The sequence below is a fragment of the Amblyomma mixtum genome, chromosome 5 (assembly GCF_055824585.1).
Source record: "Amblyomma mixtum isolate Tamu chromosome 5, ASM5582458v1, whole genome shotgun sequence".
In the NCBI taxonomy this organism is placed as follows: Eukaryota; Metazoa; Arthropoda; class Arachnida; order Ixodida; family Ixodidae; genus Amblyomma; species Amblyomma mixtum.
The window spans coordinates 37595689-37621993 of record NC_143016.1 but is presented as its reverse complement, the minus strand read 5'-3'; the positions used below and the strand labels follow the sequence as shown (position 1 = coordinate 37621993).

Below are 26305 nucleotides of genomic sequence, written 5' to 3'. Positions count from 1 at the left end.
TCTGGTGTCCTTATTTGGTGTTGTGGAACATTTCACTGTGGATGCCTTCTCCAAGCAGTGACGGTACCTAGAAACTGCCAAGGGCAGTGCAAGTGCTTTGCAAGCCACAGGAGTGTGCACCTGGCCCAAGAGACCTACAGGAGGGCGCACTGCAGCCCTTGCTGCAAATACCACGTTGCACAGATGCTACACCGTGCAGAAGAAATAGAGGAAGAGGGAGCGATAGCAAGTGGAAAAAGAGAAGGGGGACTGAGAGGAAGAGCTTTCTCGTTTCCAGTTTATTTACAAAGGGGGATGAACAAGGTGAGAAAAAACATGCCACGCGGAACATTACAAACCAAAAAATAAATAGTTGGAGAAATCCTAATGCCTCTCGCAGCAAAGCAGGGGGCCCCGGCACGTATTGCTGTGCGGCCGGCACGCCTTACTCTCTCCTCTTCTCAGACAAGAGCAGCAGAAATTTTGACCACGGTCTGTCTTGGTTCCCCAAGTGTTTCCCTCCTACTTGGCGCCATTCACCAGGGAGGCCTCATCCTGGCGTGGTGGCCGGGTCTTAGCAGGTGCCGGAGCTGGGGTGGCTGCTGGAGCTGTCGTTGCTGCACTGTCTGGGCGCACCTCGCCGTTCACCTTGCGTGTGGTTGGTGGCGGCCGCTCCTTCGGCTCGGACTGCACATGCACACATCACAACAGCGCAAGTTGAACCACTCGTCCTCAAGCATCAAAAAGCACATCAATGATAACTACTGCTTCTATGAGACGTAAAACCGGTGGCAAAGTAGAGACAGAACTATTTCTTCAAAGTCTATACCACAAACTTGTCATTCTCGCACTCGCCTCAATGCCACCCTCAATTGGCCTATTTACAATCACCATCGGCTCGCTGCAAGACAAAGGCCTCTCTCTCCCAGTCATGTTTACCTCTTTTTTAGCCAGCTGAAGCCACCCTATCACGAGCTTTCCCTCCTTCCAATAAGCCTCAACTACATTTTTCCTCTCTACGTATTCACTGCAGTCTACCTCATAAACCAACCATATGCCATGCCTAAAACCTAATTTCGGTTAGGATATCAGATCACCAGAGGCAGCCTTAGGTGCACTAAAAGGGAATATGAACTCGTCTTTTTACCGCAGGAACTTAATCTACACTTTCCGAGCATTCTTAGAAATTTCGAATTACTGTCCTGTGAGGCTGATCTCCCTAATTTAAATCGGATTAAACGTCCCAGCTTTATTTGAACTCACTGCAGACGGTAAGAGGAGTCAACCAACTTTTCAGCCAGCACTGTGGCGGCTTTCCGCTCTGCCATTGGCGGAGTGATACATAGTGATCGGTGAAAGCAAAGATTCCACATGTATTTTTATTTCCGTCGGCCTAATTTGCGGCTATGTAGCCTCTTATTCATGGAAACCTAAAAAACAAAAGTGAAAGCGAAGCTGCCATGCGACTGCCTGAAAGGCACTCCACGCGCTAGTCGACTCCTCCTACTGTCTGCAGTGCGTCCAAAAAAAGGCGGGAGCCGGGACGTTTAATCCGATTTCATCATCATCAACCTGACTACGCCCACTGCAGGGCAAAGGCCTCTCCCATGTCTCTCCAATTAACCCTGTCCTTCGCCAGTTCTGATTTAAATGATAGAAATCGGCCGCACAGGACAACAATACGAAGTTTCCAAGAATGCTTGGAACGTGTAGATCGAGTTCCCGCGGTAAAAGGACGATTTCAGGTTCCTCTTTATGCACCTTTAGGTGAAATTTCTTTTTGCAGCTTTACCTTTAAAATGCAAGAGCAAAGTGCACATGTGGGCATTTGTATCCAGCTAGCTGTCTGCAAAGCATATGAATTTCTGCATGCTCCCCTGGAAGTGCAGAACCTCGTATAAACGGCAGACTGGAGGCCACAGAGAGAGGCCCTTGTCCTAACTGTTTGCACCCTAGAAGCGGTTTGGTTTACAGAGTTTAATGACCCAACACGACTGAAGGTATGAGAGACACACTAAAGTGGAGAGCTCCAGATGATTACGACCACTTGGGGTTCTATAAAGGGACATAACACTGAATTTTAAGGAACAAATTTTTTTTCAGCACAACTGAAAGCTCGCAGCCTTGCAGCTTGCTGTGTTCTACAATGGTTTTATTGGAAACATTGAAGGTTATTTTTACCGAGAATTTTTAAATCAGTTCATGCGCCCGTTTTTATGTACAGTCAAACCCATTTACAACAATATTGAAGTGTCATGAAAATACTATTGTTCTAACTGATAATAGTCCTAACCAGGTTGTGCAGAAAAAAAAAAGATCAAACTTTAGAGCATTTATTGACAGGAAAGGCCCAGAGGGGTTTGGTTGTTCTGATGTCTGTTAAAGATCATTAATTCGAACTTCAGGGGACCGGCTAACAAGAACAGATTGGATCACGGTATATTTGTTTGGTGAAAGAGTAGACAACGGTTGCTTGCTTTTGAGATGAGAACGGCGCGACGATTATCATAATTTTTTTCCCACATTTACATAAATGCTTTATTGCATGCATACGGTCGGGAGCGTGAAAGAACTGCTCAAAAGTGGTAAGGGCCTCCCAGACAATGTTCACAGTGAGACACACCTGGAGCTTCACCGCTACTGCGTCACACCCTTCGCAAGCGGCAGTGTCGCATGTGAGGACGCTTCACTCCACAAACAGCGAAAGGCACGTGACGAGCGCGCAGTTTCGGCCCACTGGAAGAACTGGAGAAACATGTTTGTTTCCTTCCTCCATGCGGATGATGCGGAGAAAGAACCACGCGGACGAACGTGATCGCGTCGATCAGCGGCCGAAACAGCGCGCAGCAGGGTTCGGTTAGCTGGCTGCTACAGGCTTGCCCGAAGCTCAGAGAAGCGAAGCCGAAATTACATGGCCTGACTGATTTCAGACATGGGGCCCTGCGTTTGCGTGATGCTTGGCGTTGTACGCATGTCTGAGATGCACAGATGACTCAGCAGCATAGAATTCAGGTCTGAACAGGGCTGTCTGGCAGATCGCTTGCCGTGCTAGTCATACCTGGACGCAGCCTCCGTTCGGGAGCCTGTTCAAATTAATCGGTGCGAGACCCGTAATGTCCGAATTGGCAAGCATAATGGGCGTTGGCCAGGACAGTTCGAATTATCCAGATTTCCAAATTAATGTAGTTTGAATTACGAGCTTTCATTATCATATTACATCTTGCAAAGGTTCCCGTTCATTGCTGTCCGCGCTGGTGACAGCTGCCATGATCGCCTCATTAGTGAGGTTTTCATTTGTCGCGACTGCGTCGTCAGAGCGCAACAATTCGGCTTGACACGCCGCAACCATCGTTCACCAATGACTAAAGCAGCACCGTCCTCACTGCGCCGGCGGGAGCTTCATGTACCTCTGCATCACTGGCGTCAAGCCCGTTTTCTCGAAGCAATTCTTACAGGAAATCCAAGGAGTGTGCAGAACCGAGGGCGAGGTGACAGCTGACAGGAGAAAAACCACACCGGCAAACACGCGTGCACTGCACCGACTGATTAAGAGTATGCAGGGCGTGTGTGGCCAATGCAGCAATGCAGCAGCTCGCCTGATGCGGTGACACCTGCTTTTGGAACACCTTAAATCTGCGAAGCAGGGACCGTGGCCAAATTAGCGAAGAACAGGGGAAGAAGCATGCGCTCCCAGTATCAGCTGTAGCTCAGAAAGCAAAAACAAAGAAAAACGCGCTGGCGTATTTTCTTTCTTTGAGTGGCGGACACCTTACAAACGTTAATATGGACTGCTCCACCAAGGCTCCCTAATTTCCTCTATGCATGGGCCTTTTGCACAAAGGAATGCATCCGTTGTTTTTCCTGCCTGCGTCACCGCAACAAGCAAGCATCCTGACTGCACCTGGTGGCAGTGTCTAGATAGAGTGCGCGGCTGTTGCTGCGCGGGCTTGGTCCATTGGTTGGCTCCACACACGCACGCTTTTGTGTTGTAAGCGTGGTTTTGGTTTTGCTGGTGCAGTTGTGGCACTTCCATGCTTTTGTCTCTTTTATGGTTGACACTCAGGGACCAGATTTAATTGTTATAACTGATAATGTGCAATGACGACATTGCTATAAGTGGTTTATTTTACCACAGAGCACAAGGTAAAGCTTACTGTGCTGCAATTGACCATTGTTATATCCAATGTACAGTTAAAACCGGTATTGTTATAAGTGGGTTTGACTGTATCTCAATGCTGCAAACCATGATCGCAGAGTGGATTGGCGACTACACGCCGGCAAAAGTGCCTAACAGAATATTGCAGTGCTCAATTTTTGTAGTTTGAAGCACTATCTTTTCACTTCCACCAAAATCTCATGACACGTTTGGTTAGTGCTTGGTCCCTTTAACATGCACTGACGATATCGCGCAGCACATGGCCTCTAGCATTTTGCCGCTATCAAAATGGAATCACTGTGGCCAGGATTGAACCTACGTCCTTTCAGGTCAGCAGCCGAGTACCATAGCCACTAAGCCACCCTGGAAGCTGCACCCTCAAAGAGCTGGTATGCAAAAACACAGCAGCAGCAATTTGTAACAGGCGCCAGAGAAGGTGCAGCACTAACCTTGCGATCCCTAGGAGGCAGCGGTTGGGCTGAGTTGCCCTCCTTGGCGTCCCGAGGCTCCGAGAAGCTGCGCGCGGCCACGCGGTCTCCGCCTGCCTGTTGCTGCCCTTGCTGCGACTGCTGTGGACCACCCTCTGGACCACCATAACGCCTTGGCCGGCGTTTCGGGTTGGGTCGTCGGTTACGTGGCCCTTCCGTTGAAGCCACACTCTCTGCGGTTTCACAACACATCATCAGCCCCTCAGTATATGTGTATTTGCATACATATATATATCCAGACTGCCTCTTGCAAGCCAACATTTATTGTGCCAAATAGCACTGTGTAACATACGCCATTGCGGTCATGGAGTGTCACACGGTAATTTTGACGATTTGGGCTCACTGATGTGCACCGAAATTCGACTCACTGGCCTTCTTGCCTTCGATAAACTGCGGCCACTGCGACAATGCTCAATCCCTGAAAATCACGGCCATGCCTGCAGGGCGGTACGATTATGCAATCCAAATATCTCCTAACAAATCCGCAACAATGCCAATGAAGGCAACAAAATTTTTGCAGCAGAAGTATATTACTATAGCGTACAAGAAATAATTTGAAAAAATTTGCTCACTGTTCACGATTTCTTTGAAACCTTCTTTTGTCATCAGTTCCAATCATGAACGCAAAGTGTAGTTTATGCATAGGGCAGCAACAGGCTAGATTAGTGGACCACAGGTGCGCATGTACCCCTCATGAGACAGCAGACGTGATGGAGGCCCTATGGCCCAAAAGGGCAAGGGAGACTTTTAGGCTAATAGGAAAATCACCCGAATTTTCTTGTTTTGGCTGTGCTTTTTTTTTTACAACTGCTTTTTGCTCTTGCAGAAGCAATTGCAATAGCAGCAGGAAGGAGAGGAGGTGATGCCATTGTGGCAAGTGGATAAGCTGCCTGCAGTACTGACAGTGCTACACTTTTTCATAGTTGTATGCAGCTTACTTATGACTTTGTATACCCTTCACAGTAATAAGTAAATTATGTGGGAACACAGCCAGATGCAAATAATTTATCACATGAGTGCTTCAAAAGCCACAGCTCAAAAGAAGTAACTATTTCTAGCGACAAAATTGCCACCAAGCATCAGCAGCTCACGTCTGGAATGCCTGATACCCACCCCCCAACACCAAAATTTTTTAGCTAGCTTTGTACTGCTGAACAGTCCCAACAATAAAAGATAGTGCCTACAGCTTAAAGTGCACACGTGCAAAAAAAGATTCCTGCTAATCACCTGCCACTCAAATGCTGAAGAAATTGCAAACTGGCCCAAGTCAGCTGCCAAGTGCACTGCTTCTTAGAGAACAGTGTCACACAATATGTTTGCACCCGCACAGACGGGCCGATCGATGCAATGAACTAGAGGCTATCTACAAGGCCTCTGAGATGTGCCCATATGTACACTGAACGCACTCCTGTTCATGTCATACTTCTGTGAGTCTTGGTTATGTTCCCCATGGTCTAAGCAAATGTGCAAATATGCTCTTGGCCAAGGACTGAGCAACTTGCCCCTATCCAGGCTGGCCACACTTGACACCTCGTGGCTGTCCAGCAGCGACTCGTCCTCGTCCGTCACTCGGCGTCGGTCACGGCCCCCTCCTCGCCTAGGCAGCTCGGGTGGACCGTTCTGTCGGTCGGGCCTGAAGCCTGCAAGGGACAGCCCTTTTGGCCCAGCTGCACCATGCAGACTCAGAATGCAGCAAGCTAGGGAGCCAATCGTTATGAGCTGTGGCTAGGCTATTCACTGTCTACCATATGGTCTGTGTAGCAGCGCGCCTGCAGCATAGCCGGGTCACCTGCGCTCAACACCAGCTGACTGCACAATGCTAGCCCTCTGGCTGGTCGGCTTTGCATTCAAGGTTCCCATGTGGAGGAGGAAGACCCTTGCAGCAGCAGCATCAGCAGCAGCACAGCACGCTGCCCCAGCAGGAGCGAAAGGGTCTCCCCCCAGGCAGCTCACACACACAGCCCAGGTGACAGAAGAGGCCAGCCTCGTTTATTGCGTGGTCCAGGCACAGACACCGTGTTTGCACAAAGTTGGCTTCGTGTCCAGTCACAATTTTTGATGGTGATCCGCTCTCACACGGACCCTTTCGCCCCTGCTGCAGGTGCAAGGCTTCCCCGACCACACAGGCACACACACAGTCCGGCACACACAGTCAAGGCACACCGACGAGGGTCCTTGCGGGCATTTGGCACTGGGCGCATCCTCCACAGCCTACAGGGCCGCCTGCGCACACACTCCAGGAGGCGCCACTGCAGGCACACCTCCCTGCCGCCCAGAGTGCCGCTGGTCATGCAACGGGTGGTGCTCAGCAGACTAGACTGTTACATCACAGGCAAGGTAAGTATGACACCAGAGAAGGCAGCAATGCTGAGCACCAGGCCAGGTAATTTGTCACTAACCTGCTTTCAAGGAAGGGTCAGTCACACCAAATTGCTTCCCACTCAAGATACACAGATGTGCCATTACAAGTGGGGGCAGCGTCTCTTTTTAACTTGCTCACAGAGTATAAATTCCCACTACAGCTTGAAACCCCAGATGCAGCCTCATGCAACTCTCCTTTCTTCATGACGCAACAGTGTTGCCACTCACAGACAGCCAGTGCTTTGTGTCAGGATACTGCTTCAAAACAGCCTTTGGTCCAAGAAGTGCATGCACCTCGTAAAAACATGCAACTGGGTTGTGCTGACGATAGCCACCAGCTTGCTTCCGATACCTCACATAAGCAAGTGAACTCTGCAACACAGAAGCAATGCAAATTGCTCGTGTGCAATGCCTCCTGTGAACTCGGAGGGGTAGACTCATTACTCCTGGGAAAGTAGCATGCTTGCACGCCACTCGTGACACAACCTGCCCTCGTGTGTGGTGGCACCTCTAGGGCCTGCCCCGGCCCCTGCGGCTGTGCTGCCCACCTGCCGAAGAGCCGTAGCGCCCTCCGCTGTCTCCTCCGGCAGCCCAGCGCCGGCCACCCCAGGGGGCCCCTCCTCCTCGAGGAGGGCCCCCCCTGCCACGACCTCCCCGGCCCATGGCAGGTGGTGGCGGCCCTCCCTCGTGGTGCTCGGATGCAGGGTGGTAGCTCAGGCCCCCCCGGCGGCCCCCACCTCCCATCGGAGGAGCTCCCAGCTGGCTCCGAAGCTGCTGGTCAATCTCGAGCTTCTCCTGGCGCAGCTTCTCCACCTCCTGGAGGAGGGCACAAGAGCGGGCACAAGTTGGAGCCAGAGGCAGACACACACACAACGGCCATGCTCACCTTGAGATGCGCCAGGTGGTACTCGAGGAGGATGCGGGCATTGCCGATGCTCTCCACTGTGCCCACAAACACAAAGGGCACCTGCAAATCGCAGCAAACCACATGCAGTCCACACTTGGCTGGATACATATTGCAAGCAGTGTCTCTTAGCCTGCATTTATTAATGGCTTGCTACACTAGGATTCTGATAGCTTTTCTTTTTCTTAAAGATGCTCCTCATCTGACCAATAGCCAAGCATCATTACAAAGGATCCACCATCATCTTTGTTAAATATCGAACTCCTGAAATGAATTCCTAAATATGCCAACGATTATTTTCCAGCTTTCTTCACTGCATGGTCTTGCTTTTTTGCAACAATAGGTGCAAGTATGCAAGTGGTGCCATGACCAGTGATGCTACTCCAATTTAGGAGCAGTCTGGAGCTATGGGTCATGGGAGTTTAATGTCCCAAAGTGACTCAGGCTATGAGGGACACCGTAGTGAAGGCTCTGGAAATTTCGACCACCTGGGGTTCTTTAACGTGAGAAGTCTGGAGCTACTTAAGTAGCTTTCAGTCTACAAATCTTTTAGGTTGGCAAACAATGCTGGAAAAGTGAGTGCGATGTAAAGATGCGCTATATTGTACAGCGCATTGTACAGCATATTTTACAGGCATTTCGCCTCCATCCCGCTTCTTTATCGAACACGCTTCTTTTGGGTCAGCAGTCAAGAACCCTAACCACTGAGCCCGACAGCTACACAGACACAAAAAGGAAGAGAGAATAGAACAGCTTCAACCACAAATTACAGTGCACTGTGGCATATCCATGCTCATGCACCAGCAACAAAGCATGCCACTACTCTAGACAGTGCAGTTCGTTTAACCCACATCAAGGTTTGGTCTCAGCCTGTGTCCGTCTGTACATATCCTCGTTTTTGCCCTACGCTGCAATTCACTAAGAATAAAACTCAACTAAAATGATTTTTTTGCATACCCCGATGATCTACACTTCAGGACCTCAAAAATTCACACCAACCAAGAACCAAGATGAGTACCATTTCCTAGTGGCATAACGGATACCTATTTATACAGCAGGTATACGGTGTGCTGGGCAAGCTAGTATGACATGAACAGCCCAAACAGGATGAGACACGGATGTTATTCGCGGGGCCGCATCCTAGCCCAGAAAGGGAGAAGCACAATGAAAAGCGCAGCTTCAGAATGTCAGCATTTGTCCCTGCGCTCCTTCCTAGAGTCCAATCCTGTTTTGGATGTTTATCAAAGCTTGCCAAGACAGTAGCCTGAACACAAATAGTCCACCACAGCAGAAAGATGCATGCAAGCCTTTCTGCAACATCCTGTGCACCCCATGCCAACAGCAATGCTCCACCACGCCCCAGACAAAGTTAACCTCGCTCAGTCCCAGGATTCGTGCAGAAACAAGGGTTAAGCAAATGGTATGTGCTGTCGTCTGAGCATAACTTCACTTGAGTGAACTTCTCTGATTCCAACACACACTAGCAGTAGAACTGGAACGTGTCAAAATTTTCACTTAAGCAAATCCTACACAACCACCTCAATTAGGGGGGAAAGAAAAGAGCCAGGAACCTTGTCTTATCAGGCATGCTTCGACAAACCTGAACCAATACGAACAGAACAAAGCTCACCATTGAAGGCCCAATAACGTCTGATGCATCCGCTTTTCCTTGCCATGTAGAATGGGGTAACTGTTGGGATAAAGCACGCTTGGACTGCACGCACTAGGGCCCAGACAGATACACCTTCTGCATAATGCTGATGCACTGCATGCCTTAGCTTTGGCATGCACCATGAAAGTGAACCCTCAATGTTCATTCAAGTGAAGTTCTACAGCATTAGAAGAGCGATCTACAAGGCCACAGATTAATGCACACTTACAAATGTACAAGCCCACAAGTATACATCGAGAGACATTGTAACATATTTCCTTTCTTTTTAGAAGCCTACAGTATGTTTCTTTTACAAATGTTTTGGAATTGTGTATGCAGTCATTACTTGGTAACACTTTCGCACTGCTGCCCACCAGGCTTCGCATTCCTTTTCAGGCCACACACGCTGAAGTAAGCGGCTGGCGTTCGCCACAGATACCCACCCCATTTGCAACTCATGTACCTGACAGCTTTATGAAAGTGCTGTGTGCGTGGCCCTTAGTACGCCCGGGACAGCCAGACTATTCCTTCTCTCTCAATGGGCATCACCCGATAGCTTTCACGAGGTGCACATAGACCACGCGGCAAATGATGTGTACATGGCAAAACAAGCAACAACCCACTAACACTATGAAATAAAATGTTACCCACCTCCTCTCGGGGACTCTCATTCTCATTGTCGCCTTCAATCTTGACCCTCACTACACCAGATTTGTCCACCATCTCCTGGATGATGCGGCCATTCTTCCCTATCACCTTACCTGTACAAGGAGAGAGAGAGAGAAACACACATCTTTGCATGGGATTCGTGGGTAACTCTTTCCTTACAGGCATTTCAGGGTGGGGTGCTAAAAAATTTTGACCTAATTTTAATATTGCTTTAATGCAGCACAAGATAGTGATGCTAAAACAGCTCCCCTTTTAATGACACCGGGAAAGAAGCAGGACATGTGTAGATTATGAATGCTTATGCTTCCACCTGGGAACATTACTTACCGACCAATAGCCTAGGCACTTGGATGGACTCTTCTGCGTACTCCAGCATGCCCCGCGCTGTTTTCACAGACTCCTCGGTCTGAAACAGGACACTGAACAGTCAGTCACTACACCACGACAGAAAAATTTACAGCACTGGACAGCTGCTCTCACTAACCTACCGGGACATACTTGATTTATCTATGCTGACAGCCGAACAGGTATACAGCACATTGATCACAAACAACTTTCCATGCAAGCACCGCCAACATCCGTGCAGTAAATTATAGCAAATTCAACTGGTCAATCCAGAGCAGCTTTCCTTGCTCTGCAGCAGCGAATGCATATTCAACTGGCCCTTTTAGAGCAACTCTCTTCACAGCAGAGTGCTCTAAATCTACTGAGCACAGGCAGATTTCGCCAGAACTCCTTGGATGTGTTGTCGTCACTTCTGCAAACGCTAGGCTGCGTTCGCCCCACCTTTAGCATCGGCTCAGATACCACCGCTAAACCCTGGATGCCCGATTCCTGACAGCAGTGCTGTGCATTGCCAGACTGAGTAATTATAGTTTCGTTTGGTTTATGGGGTTTAACGTCCCAAAGCGACTAAGGCTTTGAGAGACACTTCTTGAATTGATTATTCTGAAAAGCGGTTGAAGGAGCTCCGAGAACAGCACCAGCAACAATGCTGAAATCAGCGAAAAGCACAGCACAGCGAAAAGCTTTAGAATTTTGTTTTCATGCAAATTTATTTTAAGACATTAGTAGTGGTAATGCTCTGCTCCCACGCATCAAGGAAGACCTAGGTTTGGCATGGACTCGGCAGCAACGCTCTTTCTTAGAGCAGTGAGGGCGGAGTGGCCGCATTGATCTGCCCAAGCCTGCCTTGCATGCACCTGCGTGCAGCAAGCTGGTGGTCTGGAACAGCAGGGAGTGTAAAATGAGAGTTCTTGTTTACACAGTCGCCAACCGATTTTTCGGACTTGGCGGGACCCAAAAAATGGTTCGAATAATCGAACAGTCCGAAAAATCCGCGAACTTAAAAAGAAATAAACTTTTCTGCGAAAAACCGGCTTTCAAAATCACAAAAATTGCCGCTCCCTATGTTACGCCTACAAGTGACAATATTAGACACTACCTGAGTCATGCCACGAATGAATGCACTCGCTGCGCGAAGCAAGAACTGTCAGTTTGCATGGGGCAATGACGTTTGCAAAGACCGAGAGGTAACCCAAGGGAAGATGTGAGCGGAAGCAGTCCCTCCTACCCCTCTCTACTGTGTTTGCTGCCCCGCACCGCGGGGTGCGTCGTCCAAGCCACGGTGGACGCTGCAGCTGTCCCGTTTTCAATGCGATCGCGCGCTCTTTGTAGGCCATCTCGATGGAAATGGAGAACATCTCATTATCTTGAATGGCCAAGCCTATCCAAGCCACTCCGATTGCGCCCGCCAAGCCGATTCCGTTTAAATCCAAGATGGCACCTCTCACGGTGGCGGGGAACGGGTTGGTTGTGACAGCGATGCCCGCTCGCGTCTATATTAGGCCGAAATAACGAACTTTAGGTTGAAAAACGATCACCACAATAATGTTGGTGTCTATTTTAGTCCGAAAATTCGAACTTTTAGACTCCACAAAGTCCGAAATATCGGTCGTGAAAACGCGCACATTCATATGAGGTGCGCGATGGTTCCTCAGCGAAGTCCGAAATATCACACTAGTCCGTATTATAGGAGTCCGAAAAAATTGGTCGGCTACTGTAAACCCAGAGGGTGCGCTAATTGCACGAGTAAATATGGCATGTTTTACTCAATGCCTGCAATTGAAGCACGCTAGAAGGCATCTCCTTATGCCTGTGAATCAAATCATATCATTTGTTTGCATTTGGAATTTTGTGTCTATAGCCCTTCAAGCGAAAGTGCGCAGACAGATACCAGGCCCAACTTATAGATCCAGTAGCTCATAAGAGCTATTGTAGAGCTCCCCAGCTGAGCGTGGTTGCGTTCCACTGGTTTATCTGGACTGGGTTGCTCTGCGGCAGATTCGGTCATTTTGGCATCATTCAGCACCCAGCTCCTAACTGACAAGCGAAATTCCCGATTAGTTACGCATACTCAAATGGCAAAATGCAACATGTGGTAGAGCAAAACACTTGCGACCTTGCCCCCCCCCCCAAAACCCATGCAGGTACACACAGCATGGAATACAGATGCCCGCTACCCACCTCGCCAAAAATCTTGAATGTGCACGTGGCCTCCTGCAGCTCAATGCCTGTCACACCGTCCAGCTTGCGGGCATTCTGGATGTTGGCTCCGTGTGCCCCAATGGCCAGCCCCATCAGGTCCTCACGCACGCTGAATTCTTCCACAAACCCAGAGCTGGAGTGGAGGCGTGTGCTCTGCACATCATAGCACACCAACCAGGGTTCAACAGCATGAGGCAGGGCCGGCCACACAGAAGACCCCCTTAATACGTCACATGCATTCTCGCCATCATGCACTAGCCTCCTCGACATGCCGAGGTTCTTTACGTGTCAGCAATGCCTCACGAGAAAGACAGGCCTAGAAAGAAGTGCGTGCGCTGCTTGAGGTAGCTAACTTCACAGGTTGCACCAAGCCTTGTTCTGTTGGTGCCACATTGAACAAATGGCAAAGGGACAAGTGACATCCCAAAACAAGGAGCATGTTTGTCACATGTTGCCACTCAGCTTCGCACTCCTCCCCTTTGTACATTCGGGGGAAAAAAATTAAGACAACTGCCAGGCTCGTTCCCTCTCCCGTGTGGCTAAGGAGTAATAGTTGTACCCTCCTACATGAGCGAACCCAATTACAGGCCCACTTGGACTAAAGACACAGGTGGCACATTCTCAAGTGTGGTCACCTCCTGGCATACCCAAAGATTTTCAGCCTTGCCCCACTACCATTTAGGAAATACGAATAGAACATTGCCTCAAATGCAGAGAGAGAAAGAGGGGGAAAATGAAAACAAAAATGCTATCTGCAACTTCCCACTTAAGCGCTCAATGTCAGTGTGAAAGGGTTTGTACAGCTGGTGTTGTCAAAAAAAGGGAGGAGAGAAAGGAGGACAGAACATCAGTCCCAGCATTCGCTTGAAGGCTCTTTTTTTCTCTATCACGTGCTGCTCAACCCATCTCACAGCTAGACATCCAGAGATGTACTTTTACACTGAACTGCGTTACAGTTGAAAACCAGAAAACCAGACTAGAACTTTATTGGAAAACAGCACTCCTTCCAAGTCAACCAAGCAAGTCTGCATAGACTGATGCACAAACCTGCCATCACAGTTTAAAGAATCTTGCTTTCCCTGTGCCAAGTACTCCACTACCTAAACGACCACAGTGTCACGCAGTCAGTGCACTTTTCTCAGGGCAATCAGAACTAGCAGCAAATAGGCAGGATGCACTATATTCTGCGATCAGAACAATTAGAAAGGAGGAATATTTTCCACACTGCCCGCCTGAGGCTTGCAGGTTTTATGCAAGCCCATGCACACACAGACAAGCTGAGGCCCCCATGCTCACACCATGCTACAGCCCAGCAGACAAACACACGAAGGCACGATAAGGGTTAGCACACACACCTTTTGTTTTGAATTGGGATCCCCTCTCTGAGAAGACTTACGACTCTGCAAAGGGAAATATCGCAAAGCACACGCTGGTTGGCATGACAGCTGTTAGAGCAACGGCCCCACTGGCTAAGCATAGGGCACACATCCACACAGCCTGCCTAATTCACACAAGCGCTCAGCGAGAAAAGCCCACCTCAAGCTGGGACTGTGGTAGCAGTTTAAGGACAAGGTCCATTCCAGTTCGTGTATGCTACAGCAGCTGGCGAATATGGCAATTACATTTCATGGTGCAAAACGACTGCTGCTGCAAGCTACACCCAAAAAGCCGGCAGCTGAAAGTTATGCCGCAAAAGAGGTCCCTGTCCCATGGAAGCCTCCTGTAGCCTCGAGACTAATCGCTGAAGCAAAGGCCGCTTAGGTGTAGTTGTAGCACTATCGCAAGATACATCACAATGCCATTAGCACTTCCCTGCCATGCATACCACGCAGCGCGCAATGACAAAGGATAAATTCTTGTTTTCTCAGCTCAAAATTAGTCCGATGATTTGTTTTCATTTTTCATGACATTCACCAACAACTTGTGCACGAGTTCAACCCATGTTAAATTGTAATTGCATCAATCTGCATTCAAGTGAGCTATTATTAAGGCCCCTTGTTTCCCCATGATTGCGCGAAAAACCACTGATTTAAGCATTTTCCCCAGAATTGTGTAAACAGCCAAATTCCCATCTTTAGAAACAATTGGACATCAGTAGGAACGATAGAACAATGGAAGATGACTAATTTACTTTATTTGCATCGATGTAACATGAGAAGGAGTATGTTTTAGAAGAAATAATACACGATTATAACGAAAGCCCAAACCATTCAGGCAACCACAGCTGAAGAAGGATAAAATGCAGGTTAGATTGCTACCAAACAAGAAATCATGGAGTTTGCAAACGTGCCTGAACTCAGTCAAGAATCGCTAGTCCCTGCTGCTGAGAGACAAGTGTAGCTGAAAACTGCTTGAGAGCTGAAATTCAGTGACTGAGACCTAGACATTTCCTTTCTAAAGAAGAGCAAGGTGAAGACTTTGGCATCCAGTCTTTCTTTCCTGTCTTTATTAAAAAGGAAGAAATGACCCCAACACACTTTATGATTGCTTTCACAACTCTGTTGATGCGGAGGGATTATTTAGTCATTATGGCGATCTAGTATGAAACAAGTACCATTCTTTAAATGAAGATAACAGGAAAACATTATTTGATGCTGAGTTCCAACAGCTACCTTCAATTATAGAAGTGGTACCTCAGCAGCATGCAAGGCGTGTGCCCAAAAATAAACTTGCATATTTCTCTTTCATGCGTCTTATGCTTCCCGCAGAATTACACGGATTCTGAATTCTGTACCCACGGAATTTTACACAGTTAGGGGCCTTAACTATTATAACAAGTTAAATGTTTTCTGCACCACACACAGGTAAGCAAAGCTCAGGAACACTTGGGCACTGGAAAGGTTCCAGTTAATAGTAACCCTGAGTGAGAGGGAAAAGGAAAAAAAAAAGCTTTGGCTGATTCTTCCCTGTGGCTAGTTTCAGCAAGCATGACACTTTGATGACGAACAAGCATGAGCCCCCAGTCCAACATAACACAAAGCAGCAGGCACTTCCTTTAGCAAATGTGAACCAATCTAGACAGCTGTCGCCTATGCTACAGGTGCAAAAATAGTCTTTTTAAAAGCTTTTCCAACCATTTTGCACATTTTCATTATCCTTACACAAAGAAAATGATGCACCTAGACATTAGGGGGAGGGAGCAGGCATCACACTAAGTGAACAGCCCTTCTGAGAGGACTGTTTCAAAGGTGAGAGAAAAGACCATTAATTGCTCTATTTGCCCTAAATAGAAAATGCACTAAGTTGTTCGACAGTTGCAACCTCAACTACGCAACAGTCATGTGCACAATCATTAACAACTGCCCATTTGCAATGCCTGCCAACAAATCACTTCCTCAGCACTACCATTTCGCAGAATAAAAGATTTTCTCCACATCAAGAATAGTGGCCATCAGTGCCAAGGCACAGAGGCCTTGAATGCAATATCGTTCCACAAATCAGTAAGGCTGCAACATTTACAAGTAGCAGTAGTTGCACAATACCAACAAAGAGATGCTATGCATGAACCTCACAGAACTTCAGGAAGCACATCCTTTAATGATTACTTAAATGACATCAATACAGCCTCCTTAGTAAAGCTTGAAAAGCTGGTCAATTAATGCATTTGATCACAATAAGCCTTCCCTCTCGTTATGTACTTACTGTATATACAGTAAAACCTCAATAATTCGAACTCTTAATATGAAATCCTGGATAATTCGAAGTGGCGGCCTACACCAGTCCGGTTAAGGGGGGACACTGGTCTTGAAAAAAAAATTTTTATTAATGAAGTCACAGTTACGAAATCTTCAGGAAATATGTATTTTTGTGTGCTGATTCTAAATATGTCATTTAATTTCATGTAAAACAATTCCTTCAGCACTTATGCACTTTTTATGCTAGTATTTTGCGGAGAGTTTTGAAGAAAATTTGCTGCGGGAAACTCGCTGAAATGTATGCCACTGAGTTCTCTTGACACCAAGGAATACAATAAGGGTGAAATTGTCTTCCTGCCTATCATAGAACTTAAGTTATAGAGTTTTGAAGTTGTCGCTTCAAAAATGAGAAGGAAAATGTGTATTCCTGTGTGTGAAGTGGTAGCTTCAGTACCCTATTACTCAAGTTCTATGAGAGCCAGGATGATAATTTTACCCTTATTGTATTCCTTGGTGTCAAGAGAACCCAATGGCATACATTTCAGCGAGTTTCCTGCAGCAAATTTTCTTCAAATCTCCGCAAAATACTAGCATAAAAAGTGCATAAGTGCTTAAGGAATTGTTTTACATGAAATTAAATGACATATCTAGAATCAGCACACAAAAATACATGTGCCCTGAAAATTTCATAACTATGAGTAAATTAATAAAATTTTCTTTTCAAGACCAGTGTCCCCTCTTAATCTGAAGATCTGGGATGCTACTCTGGAACCCCCGATCCCGATTTCATCAGAAACCGGAGAAGCGATGGCCCCTCAGAGCCCTGGTGCCGCAGAGCAATGCCAATGCTTGACATGCAAAGCACCTCAACCTCAATTCTCCTGGCACAAGAACCAGTCTATGGTATGGCTTGTGGGCCGCTGAAATGTACGCCTGTGCTTGTACTGCAGTGTGACCCTTCTTGCTCAGTGCCCGCAACTGGCTGACTGCACTCAACGGCAGCCTGAGCCATTTCTTCGAGTGATGCATCGGGATTACTGGGTTAGGCTACTGGCACCTCAGATTATAATGTTAATAGCATTGCATGTGTCTACCTTTCTTCGGAAAAGCCACCATATGATATTAGGGGGTCAGCCTGAGGTAGTTTTATATGAGTGGCAGGTAGCATGCACACAGTTCCAGCATACGTTTACAGTAGGACGCATAACGCTCCAAGCATAAAAAAAAGTTAATCCGTATTCAAACCTGTTCTGCTAAAGAAAATTCGAACTGCGCGCAGTTTACCTGGTTTGTTTACATTGGCGGTCACTTCCTCAAACAAGCTATCAGTAGCGCGAGAGCGTACCTTTGATTATCTCAGAGGTGTGTGTCGTACCGAAAATTGGAACTACAGGACTGTTTGTACTTCGGTTTGCCGTATAGTCAGTCAGGCCGCATGTGAGTATAGAAGACAGAACGCAGCGCCGTTTTTTGGCTCATAACCTCCAACTGTTTCAGACTGCTGTCCTTGTGATCGCATCACTAAGCGTTCATTGCTTTCAGTTCCGCTTGCCGAGATTCCATCCCGCAGGAAACTACAACAAAAAACAAGGTGGCGGGATGGTGTGTGAGGAGGGGGGGCAGCGCGTGCATATTAAGATTCATTTTTTCTTTTTGCCAGCTGGGTCTACGAGTTGAGGGGGGGGGGGTAGACTTTTATGCGGCAGTATATGGTAATTGCAATGTCTGTCCAATATAGGTGGCACGTTCCCGCAGTGAAAATTTTTCCCTGGGTCCCATTTTTTGCAGTGCTCTTTTAATTCGAAAACTAGGCTAATTCGAATATTTTTCGCAGTTGCAGTGACTTCGAATTAATGAGGCTTCACTGTACTTGTTTTAGGGCTGCCCCCTATATATGTGTATACTAGTATATACGTGTTATTATATGTCAGAATGTACGATTCATAAACACCACAGCTATTCAGAAAAAGCATGGACGAGTATGGTGGCTGGCTGGCTATGTTAATGCATACAGTCAAGCCCACTGTACGCCTACATTGTAAATATGTGACCAATGCAATGCCCACAAAGAAACAGCACTCAGGCCTAGGCACATCATATATAAACACGCAACTTTCTTGAAGCAGATGCAAGGATAAAAGGTCCTCAGAAAAGAAAATATGGAAGCTGCCCACCAGCACACCGCAAGAGTTGTTACAAGCTCCAGTCCTTGCACATGCCCCGTTCAGGAAGCTGTTCCATAGTATGCACAAGGATGAGATACTTCTGGATGCGTGTTAACCACAGTCTCGAGTGCTTCACACCAGGGCACCGCCCTCCAATAGGGACAGTGACACCGACAGCACTGGACACCCCGATTTCAGCTTTGGACCCATTTCTGGCCTCGGGAGGTGCACACCAACTGGCTCTACACGCAAAGGGAAGCGAGTGCAAGCGACGCGAATTTTTCCTGCAATCGACCGTTGCAAGCATCTGGGAATGAGTTCCCACGAAGAATAAAGTCTCAACCAGAGCCCCGCTGTCGTAACAAACTAGTAAACTCTGTTACTACCAGCTGTCCATTTCAAGTACATAATGCAAGAGTGAGGGGTTGGTTCCAGAACAAGAAGCCTGCTGCTTTGAGATAGCCACTCTTGTACTGGAAGTAGATGCACTATCAGGGGAACAGTGAAGGTGCAAGTTAACTGACTGGGGGTTTACATGAGCCTGACAAAGTGGCGTTGAGCAGGCCTGCTGGGCTCATGTACACGTTTGGAGGTCAGGATAAGTCAGCTCAACTGTAAGGGTTAGGTTAACTCCGCCCGACCCATTTGGAAGGAGCATGTATGCGCTGCCGCACTGGGACAGTGCCTCCTCTCTGGTTAGGCTGGTGCTGCGCGGGGAACAGAACCACCATATAAACATATCTAAGGGCTGCACCAGTTTCCCCGAAGGAATTAAAAAAAAAAAAAAAAACGGTGTAAGGGCCACACCCAAACTTTCGACCACCCACGCGGGAATAGCCTTAGAAATGCACGCGCTGGGATCTCCACAATCAGCTCTGCCTGTGAACAACAGTGTGCTTGATCGCGGAGGCCACGCACGTGCACAGGAGCTTCCTGGTGCCGTCCACGAATGACACTCAAGGCCACAGGTCATCGTCATCAACTTTTCCCTTCGCTGCGAGCTCCCGCTATCCATATCGGCATTAGTATCACCTGCTCCACCCTTTTGTGACTTTCGTGTGCTGCCGCCAAGCATTGCAATTTTAGCACAATGGGCAAGCACCTTAATAGCTACATGGCTGGAATTTTGCTTGCCAACACGGCAAGCGTGCGGCAGGAAGGGAATTCTGCGTGACCGAGAAGTGTGTCCGACAATAGTACAACCAAAAGGATGCGCTGAGGAACACAAACTGCAAAAAGCGCGCTTTCCGAGGCAAGGCATGCAATTTCCCAAACTTTAAGAGCTGCTCTACTGTCTAGTACACTGTAGCTACTATTTGATGGAAGTGCGGAACAATGGCTACACATTGACAACGGACATACTGCGCGACTTCTTGTGGGATGAGCATGCACCAGAGCACAGCACCAGCTGAGTCTGAAGACTCCGTGAGTGACAATTGAATGTAAAATAAATGCCGCTCATTCCCAGATTGGTGTGTTTTTACTTTAAAAATTTTTTCTTACACATCTCGTGTATGGGCTGCACCTCGAAAATTGGCCCTCGAATCTGGGAAAAAAAAGCCCGGCCCTCACACGCGTTTAAGGTATTTGTCTGCGCATTCCTGCTTCTCTTCTGGCATCTCGAGTGGCTTCCTTGCTCAACACTAGGTGTAGCGGTGATCTCGTCTGACAGTTTCATATAAACTCAGCTGAGTTGAGCTGAGTCCACCTAACATCTGGTGTGACCAAACCTGACCCGCTAGCGGCAGGCTCATGTAAATGAGGCTGGAAATGTAACACAAGAACCACTTTGTCATAACAAAGAGCACCTGAAGATAGGCTGCTCTCTCATTTAGCTCATCTTAATACCTCACTATAGCAAGGCTGGCTAATGTCTGATAGTCCGAGGCCATTCACCACAAACTGGTTTACGCAACATTTTGGTCAATGAAGAAACCCAACTTTTGGGTGCATGTTTTCTTTGTAATGAGGCTTAAGGCATTTTTATACATGAATTACCACGTGGTATTTTCCTACGATCCCTAAACAGTTTATGATTGAATTTCTTTCTCTTGCTGTTTCAATTTCAACAGCTGAACGACGACTGCGACGTCAAAGTGTGGGTATAGGTCACCTGAGGCATGAAAAAACTGCAATATAATCGCTGCTCCTACATTCGTTGTCATTCCGGCTCTTGAGTAAGGCTGTCTTCAGCACTGTAGTGAATTAGAACGATGAAGTGGCAATGATATCACAGTTTTTCGATGCCTCACATGACATATCACCACACTCCGACGTCACAGCCATCGTTCAGCTGTTGAAACCAAAACAACATGACAGAAAAATTCGATTATAAATTATTTAGCAGTGATAGGCGAACACCACATGGTGATTCATGCATTGTAATGTCTTCCACATCATTGCAGAGAACAAAACATGCCTCCAAAGTTAGGTGTCAACTCTTAAAACTTGCTGGCTCCCTGTCCAGAAAGTCATGAATGAAAAAGTTGAAAATAGGCACAATAAAAGGTTGGTTGGTTGGTTGGTTTATGGGGTTTAACGTCCCAAAGCGAGTAAGGCTATGAGAGACGCCGTAGTGGAGGGCTCCGGAAATTTCGACCACCTGGGGTTCTTTAACGTGCACTGACATTGCACAGTACACGGGCCTCGAATTTCTCTTCCAAAGAAATTCAGCCGCAGCGGCCGGGATCGAACCCGCGTCTTTCGGGTCAGCAGCCGAGCACCATAACCACTGAGCCACCGCGGCGGCCATCATTGCAAATCTGCGCGTTTTTATTGCCAACACCTAGCACTCACGTCTCAAATGTTTGGGGTGCTGTCTGTATGGACCAGATTATTCTACCCTCGTGCACAGACACCAGGCGCTATCTGTCAGCCCATGTGGCCCGATGGACTGCGGTTCGCGCAGGAGGTGCTCACTGAATGCATGTTAGGTGGACGTGCTTTCCATTTCTGTCAATGCACTTGAATCACGTATGAACGAGTGCGCTGTGTATCACTCCTCACACTTTCCGTCTACGAGAAAAATTACCATTATATTAGACACGCATTGTTCCTCGCTGATGTGATATTTGAGGTAGTCAGCTAGGCAGCTGCAAAGTGGAAAGAGGAATTTGCAAGCAGATTTCTGTGCCGCTATCTTTTACGTGCACTGCCATTACAACAAATATGCATGCAATTCTTTTACCAGCTGATAGTTTTATACATCAGGATTGATTTATTGATTTGACCCGCTGGTGTAGTGATGTCAAAGAGGTAGCCGGGTGAGCCAGCTGCGCGCTGCGAGTTGTTCAGGCGAAACAAGTCTTTTCGATCGCCAGTTGTTCGTATTTTGTCAGTAATGTATTGAGCTTGCTATTGCTAGCATTAAACACATTTCGTATGTGGGAACGTAACCACGAGAGCTGCCAAATGAAATCGCTGTTTCCGTATGTCTGAGAGCACATGGTGAGGCAAAGGGCTCACCATAGTATCTTTCTGCTGTTGGCATCTAGTACTACATTCCATATGGCACTAGCCTAAACGGCAATGCGGTGCTATCATATCCACCCAGAAATTACCAATAAAATGTTCTTGTCTTCTGCCTGCAGAACTAGTGAAAGCTAATTTGCCTTTTAAGAAAAAGTGTTTTTATGCGCATGCTGACATCCTTTACCTGCACTTTTCTTTGACCCGCACGAGTTTCTATGTTACGTATCCAAAAAGGTGAATTATGCCTCTGATGACATGCAGGCAGAGTAGTTCGACAGGTGTTCCACTTGCAGAGTACAGAAGGAAAAAGCGAAGTCATGTTCAAACAGTTCACAACAACACTTGTCTACCGATAGGTGCAGAACTGAGCTGAGCTCAAAATGATCATTTGTTAATGCGACTGGCACACCGCCAAGCAGGCAACAAAATGGTCCTATTTTAAAGAGTGAACAGCAGATTGAAATTGGAACTGCACACAAGAAATACACCGAATCCTTCCACTTTTCCAAAAAAGTATTCGTGATAGAGCACCAAAACAGCACCAAAGCACGAGTGCTTGCAGAACACCGAGGCACGAGGCAGATTTCACAAGAATGTGAAACTAAATGTCGTGGCGGAAGCATCAATTTCACCTCTGTGATAACGCGAAACCCGCCGCAACAAAACCATACCATGAGCATGTGCTAGGCAACGTTTCCCAGCACCTGAAGGACAGTAAATTGAGGCTACAATGCAGGCATGGCCTTGGAACTACCACAGCCCCGCAGTCCCCAAAGAAACGCCCGCACTGTGGCACGCCAGTCGGCAGAAAATGGTCGTGCCAGAGAACGGCTCTGGATTCTGGTCTATATCCCATTCACCACAAACATCAGTTCTGCGATTGCCTTCCACCTTCCACCATGCGTGCAACCTTTTGCCCTGGCACCAGGAAATGAAAGTGCAGAACACATTTGTGCACAAGTGGTGCTTATGCGCATACCGGACCATCTCTGCCTCCCAGTGCCACCCATGCTCTAAATGCAGCCATGCAAGCACACCAGAAGACCGCAGGCTATAGATCCGTCAAGAGAACTAGTGTTAGTCTTTGATGTTATTTTGTCTGCATGCAAGGATTAGATCCCGTATGTGCTGAGGCAACGTAATGCTAAACACCCCCCACTTCTGCGTACACTCAGAATGTGTCACCTGGGCTAAGACCCACATATAAAGGACAATTTCCCCAGAACCAGCTTGAAATGAACAAGTTCCAGAGCACTAGCTTGTATTGTCAGACTCTAGCAATGCCTTGTAAAAGCTGCGATAAATGCGCGCACTATGCTGGACAAAAGAAGAGCCAAGAATGTCTCTCTTTAAATTAGTAGGCACTTGAAATACAAACCAGCTTTGCTTGAAGCACTCTTTAAAGCAAAACCATGTTTGAAGCAAGTGCTAACACTCCAAGAATAAAAGCTTACTGAACTTCGAGGCAATTTTTAAGTTCTTTTAAGCATTCTACAGTATCGGCTCAAGGCGCCTCGCGCCGCAGATTCTACATAAAGCACAAACGAAATATTTCGGTTTTTACATTTAAGGGGGGACCCTGGTCTTAAAAAAAAAATTTTATTAATGAAGTCACGATTATAAAATTTTCAGGCCACATGTATTTTCGTGCGCTGATTCTAAATTTCGTGCAAAACAATTCCTTGAGCACTTGTGCAATTTTTATGCAAGTATTTTGGGAAAAGTTTTGCAGAAAATTTGCTGCAGGAAACTCGCTGAAATGCATGCCATTGGGTTCTCTTGACACCAAGGAATGCAATAGGGGTAAAATTATCATCCTGGCTATTATAGAACTTGAGTTATAGGGTTTTGAAGTTGTCGCTTCAGAAATGAGAAGAAAAATGTGCATTCCTGTTTCTGAAGTGGCAGCTTCAGTACCCTACAACTCAAGTTCTATGATAGCCAGGATGATAATTTTACCCTTATTGCATTCCTTGGTCTCAAGAGAACCCAATGGCATGCATTTCAGCGAGTTTCCTACAGCAAATTTTCTTCAAAACTTTTCCCAAAATATTTGCATAAAAATTGCACAAGTGCTCAAGGAATTGTTTTACACGAAATTAAATGACATATCTAAAATCAGCACACAAAAATACATGTGGCCTGAAAATTTCATTACTATATCTAGATTAATCAAAAATTTTTTTCAAGACCAGGGTCCCCCCTTAACAGGTTAGACACAGCCAGCAACGATACAATATTCAAAAAGCTCCATTTATTAATACACGCCGACTGCTGAAAGTACTAAGTACGCCCAAGCATCTGGAGGCACCGTGGTAAACCTAGCAGGTGTTCACCACATATGAGCAGCCAAACCCCATTTTAACCCCAGGTACAGTCAAACCTCGATATAACAAACACAGGCATTACAGTTAAACCTCAATGTAACGAACTTCAACGAAACGAAATCCTCGATGTAACGATGTATTCGTTTTTATTCCTTCGCGTCTAGAACATCTTCAATATAACGAAGTAGATTTTGCCGCACTTTCAAAGTAACAAAATTGCATGGCTGGCTGGAAACGAACCTAAGGAAAAATTATATCGCAGAGCGTGGATGTGATATGGGCACTGCCCGGCTTTCACGTACAGAGCGCACAGGCAGACGCAAATACGACGAAGATCATAGTGGTGAGTGCGCCGCTGACCGCACGATCTGAGATGGTACTGACGAGGCTACCACAAACAACTGCGCAGCCTTGGCAGCCTGCCAGGCTAGCCCGCAGTGCTCGCTATCTATATCTTGCCCAAATCGGCACCGAATGCTATGAGTGGCCTCTGCAGCTCGCTGCATTTATCGTGTTTACGGATGCCCACAGCTTGGTAAAAGGACTGGAAAGGTCAGTGCCATTGGCACACCCATCAGCTGTGAAGCCCATCTCATGCTTGTCACCTGACAAACTCACTCCTCACTCAGCAAGGCGCGTGTGTGCAAAAAGACACGCACTCGCGCTTATGGCGGGAAAACACGAGGAGCGGAGTTGGCCCGATTTCATTTCACTGGTTGGTGATTGCAGGTCACTCTTCGAGCTCTTGCCAACATGGAGAAAGAATGGAGTGTAAGGAAAGAGAAAGGGGAAGGCAGGGGCAGACTGCATGACCCGCTGCGAAGTTGCAGTGGTAGCAGCGGCGGAACGCGTCGGCGTTGCGCTTGGGGCAATACAAAAAGACAACGATGACAGCAAAACCAAGACTCAAGACGGGTGTGTCGTCCCAGTCACCGAGATGGTTGGAGAGATAGACGTGCTGAGGCGGCTTGTGAGCTCGCAACATAAGCGACGGGCGTGACACCGCTGCTGCTGGCAAAGAAATGGCAGAAGGACCAATTTAATCGCACATAATGGTTTTTCCCGTGAGTTACCCGCAGAGTGTTTCTTGTGGATTCTTAGCAGATTTTACCGACATCGTAAAATCGAGGTTTAACTGCACTAATTATTAGTTATACATTGAGGAGTTCCTGAATTGTTACAAAAAACACATGGAATTCTTACTCTATATACTGAACGCGGTTTGCCATAAAATAGATATATCAAACTGTGGAGCGCCCAGCTGTGACCCCTCGCATGGCAGGCGGAGAGTTTGTACCATGGTTCCAACTTATTTCACTCTTGCCAACAGCACCATGGAAAATATAACAGAGTAAACCTTTGGTAGCCAGGCGGCCAGCACTCTTTAGTGCCTCTAAAACTCGTCAATAGTGCCCCAGAATTAGTGGCATGGTCGGTTGTGGCCTTCCAGCAGCCACCCACTGCTCACGTTCATTATGGCATCCAATTTTTCATAAAACACCACTGTAATGTGCGGAAGCCACCCTGGCTGGCATCTGACATGCTGCCATCACATGCCGACGGTGCTGTCCGAGGAAGACAATGCAACTAATTTTTGGCGCCTTTTTTTTTTTTTTTTGTAGCCTCCACAATCATGGTGAGCAGCTCCGAAAAGGTGTGAACACTTTGTAAAAGGTCTGTGCCAGTTGCAGTCCTTTCCCTGCCAAAACTGTACTTCTCGTGCACAACTTTTCGGCAAAATTTTGTATTATAAATTTTAACTATATAGAATCATTTTAAGATTTTTTTTTTACCTGTTTGCTGCAACGAGGTTTGACTGTGTTGTAAGACGCTCATTAATACACTGTGCAGGGCATCTACTAAACCATGCACATATCTCAAACTCTTGCCACTACTCTTTTTAGACAATACAGCAGCTATCCCAAGTTTGTGCAGCTTTTTCTATTGCACAG

General features: G+C 47.1%; 1 protein-coding gene and 1 long non-coding RNA gene across 7 annotated transcripts in view; both read right to left on the bottom strand.

The window, feature by feature from the left end:
• Positions 1 to 263: 263 nt before the first annotated feature.
• Positions 264 to 26305, bottom strand: part of Fmr1 (synaptic functional regulator FMR1) — a 39187-nt gene continuing 13145 nt past the window's right edge. For 2 of the 6 annotated variants that reach the window (XM_089544024.1, XM_089544025.1), the window contains exons 7-12: positions 12735 to 12908; positions 10536 to 10614; positions 10191 to 10300; positions 7871 to 7951; positions 7533 to 7800; positions 4680 to 6263 (exon numbers count right to left, since the gene is read on the bottom strand). In XM_089544024.1, coding sequence (XP_089400150.1) covers positions 5983 to 6263; positions 7533 to 7800; positions 7871 to 7951; positions 10191 to 10300; positions 10536 to 10614; positions 12735 to 12908 — 993 coding nt within the window. In that variant the 3' untranslated portion in view covers positions 4680 to 5982. Of the gene's footprint in view, positions 667 to 4584; positions 6264 to 7532; positions 7801 to 7870; positions 7952 to 9518; positions 9579 to 10190; positions 10301 to 10535; positions 10615 to 12734; positions 12909 to 14110; positions 14156 to 26305 lie in introns of those variants that run through there. The other 4 variants (XM_089544026.1, XM_089544020.1, XM_089544023.1 and 1 more) reach the window with 4 other exon arrangements.
• Positions 6586 to 7526, bottom strand: LOC149341814 (uncharacterized). The gene is made up of 2 exons (XR_016282968.1): positions 7213 to 7526; positions 6586 to 7179 (listed from the first exon to the last, which is right to left on the bottom strand). It is a non-coding gene; the product is annotated as an uncharacterized LOC149341814 (long non-coding RNA).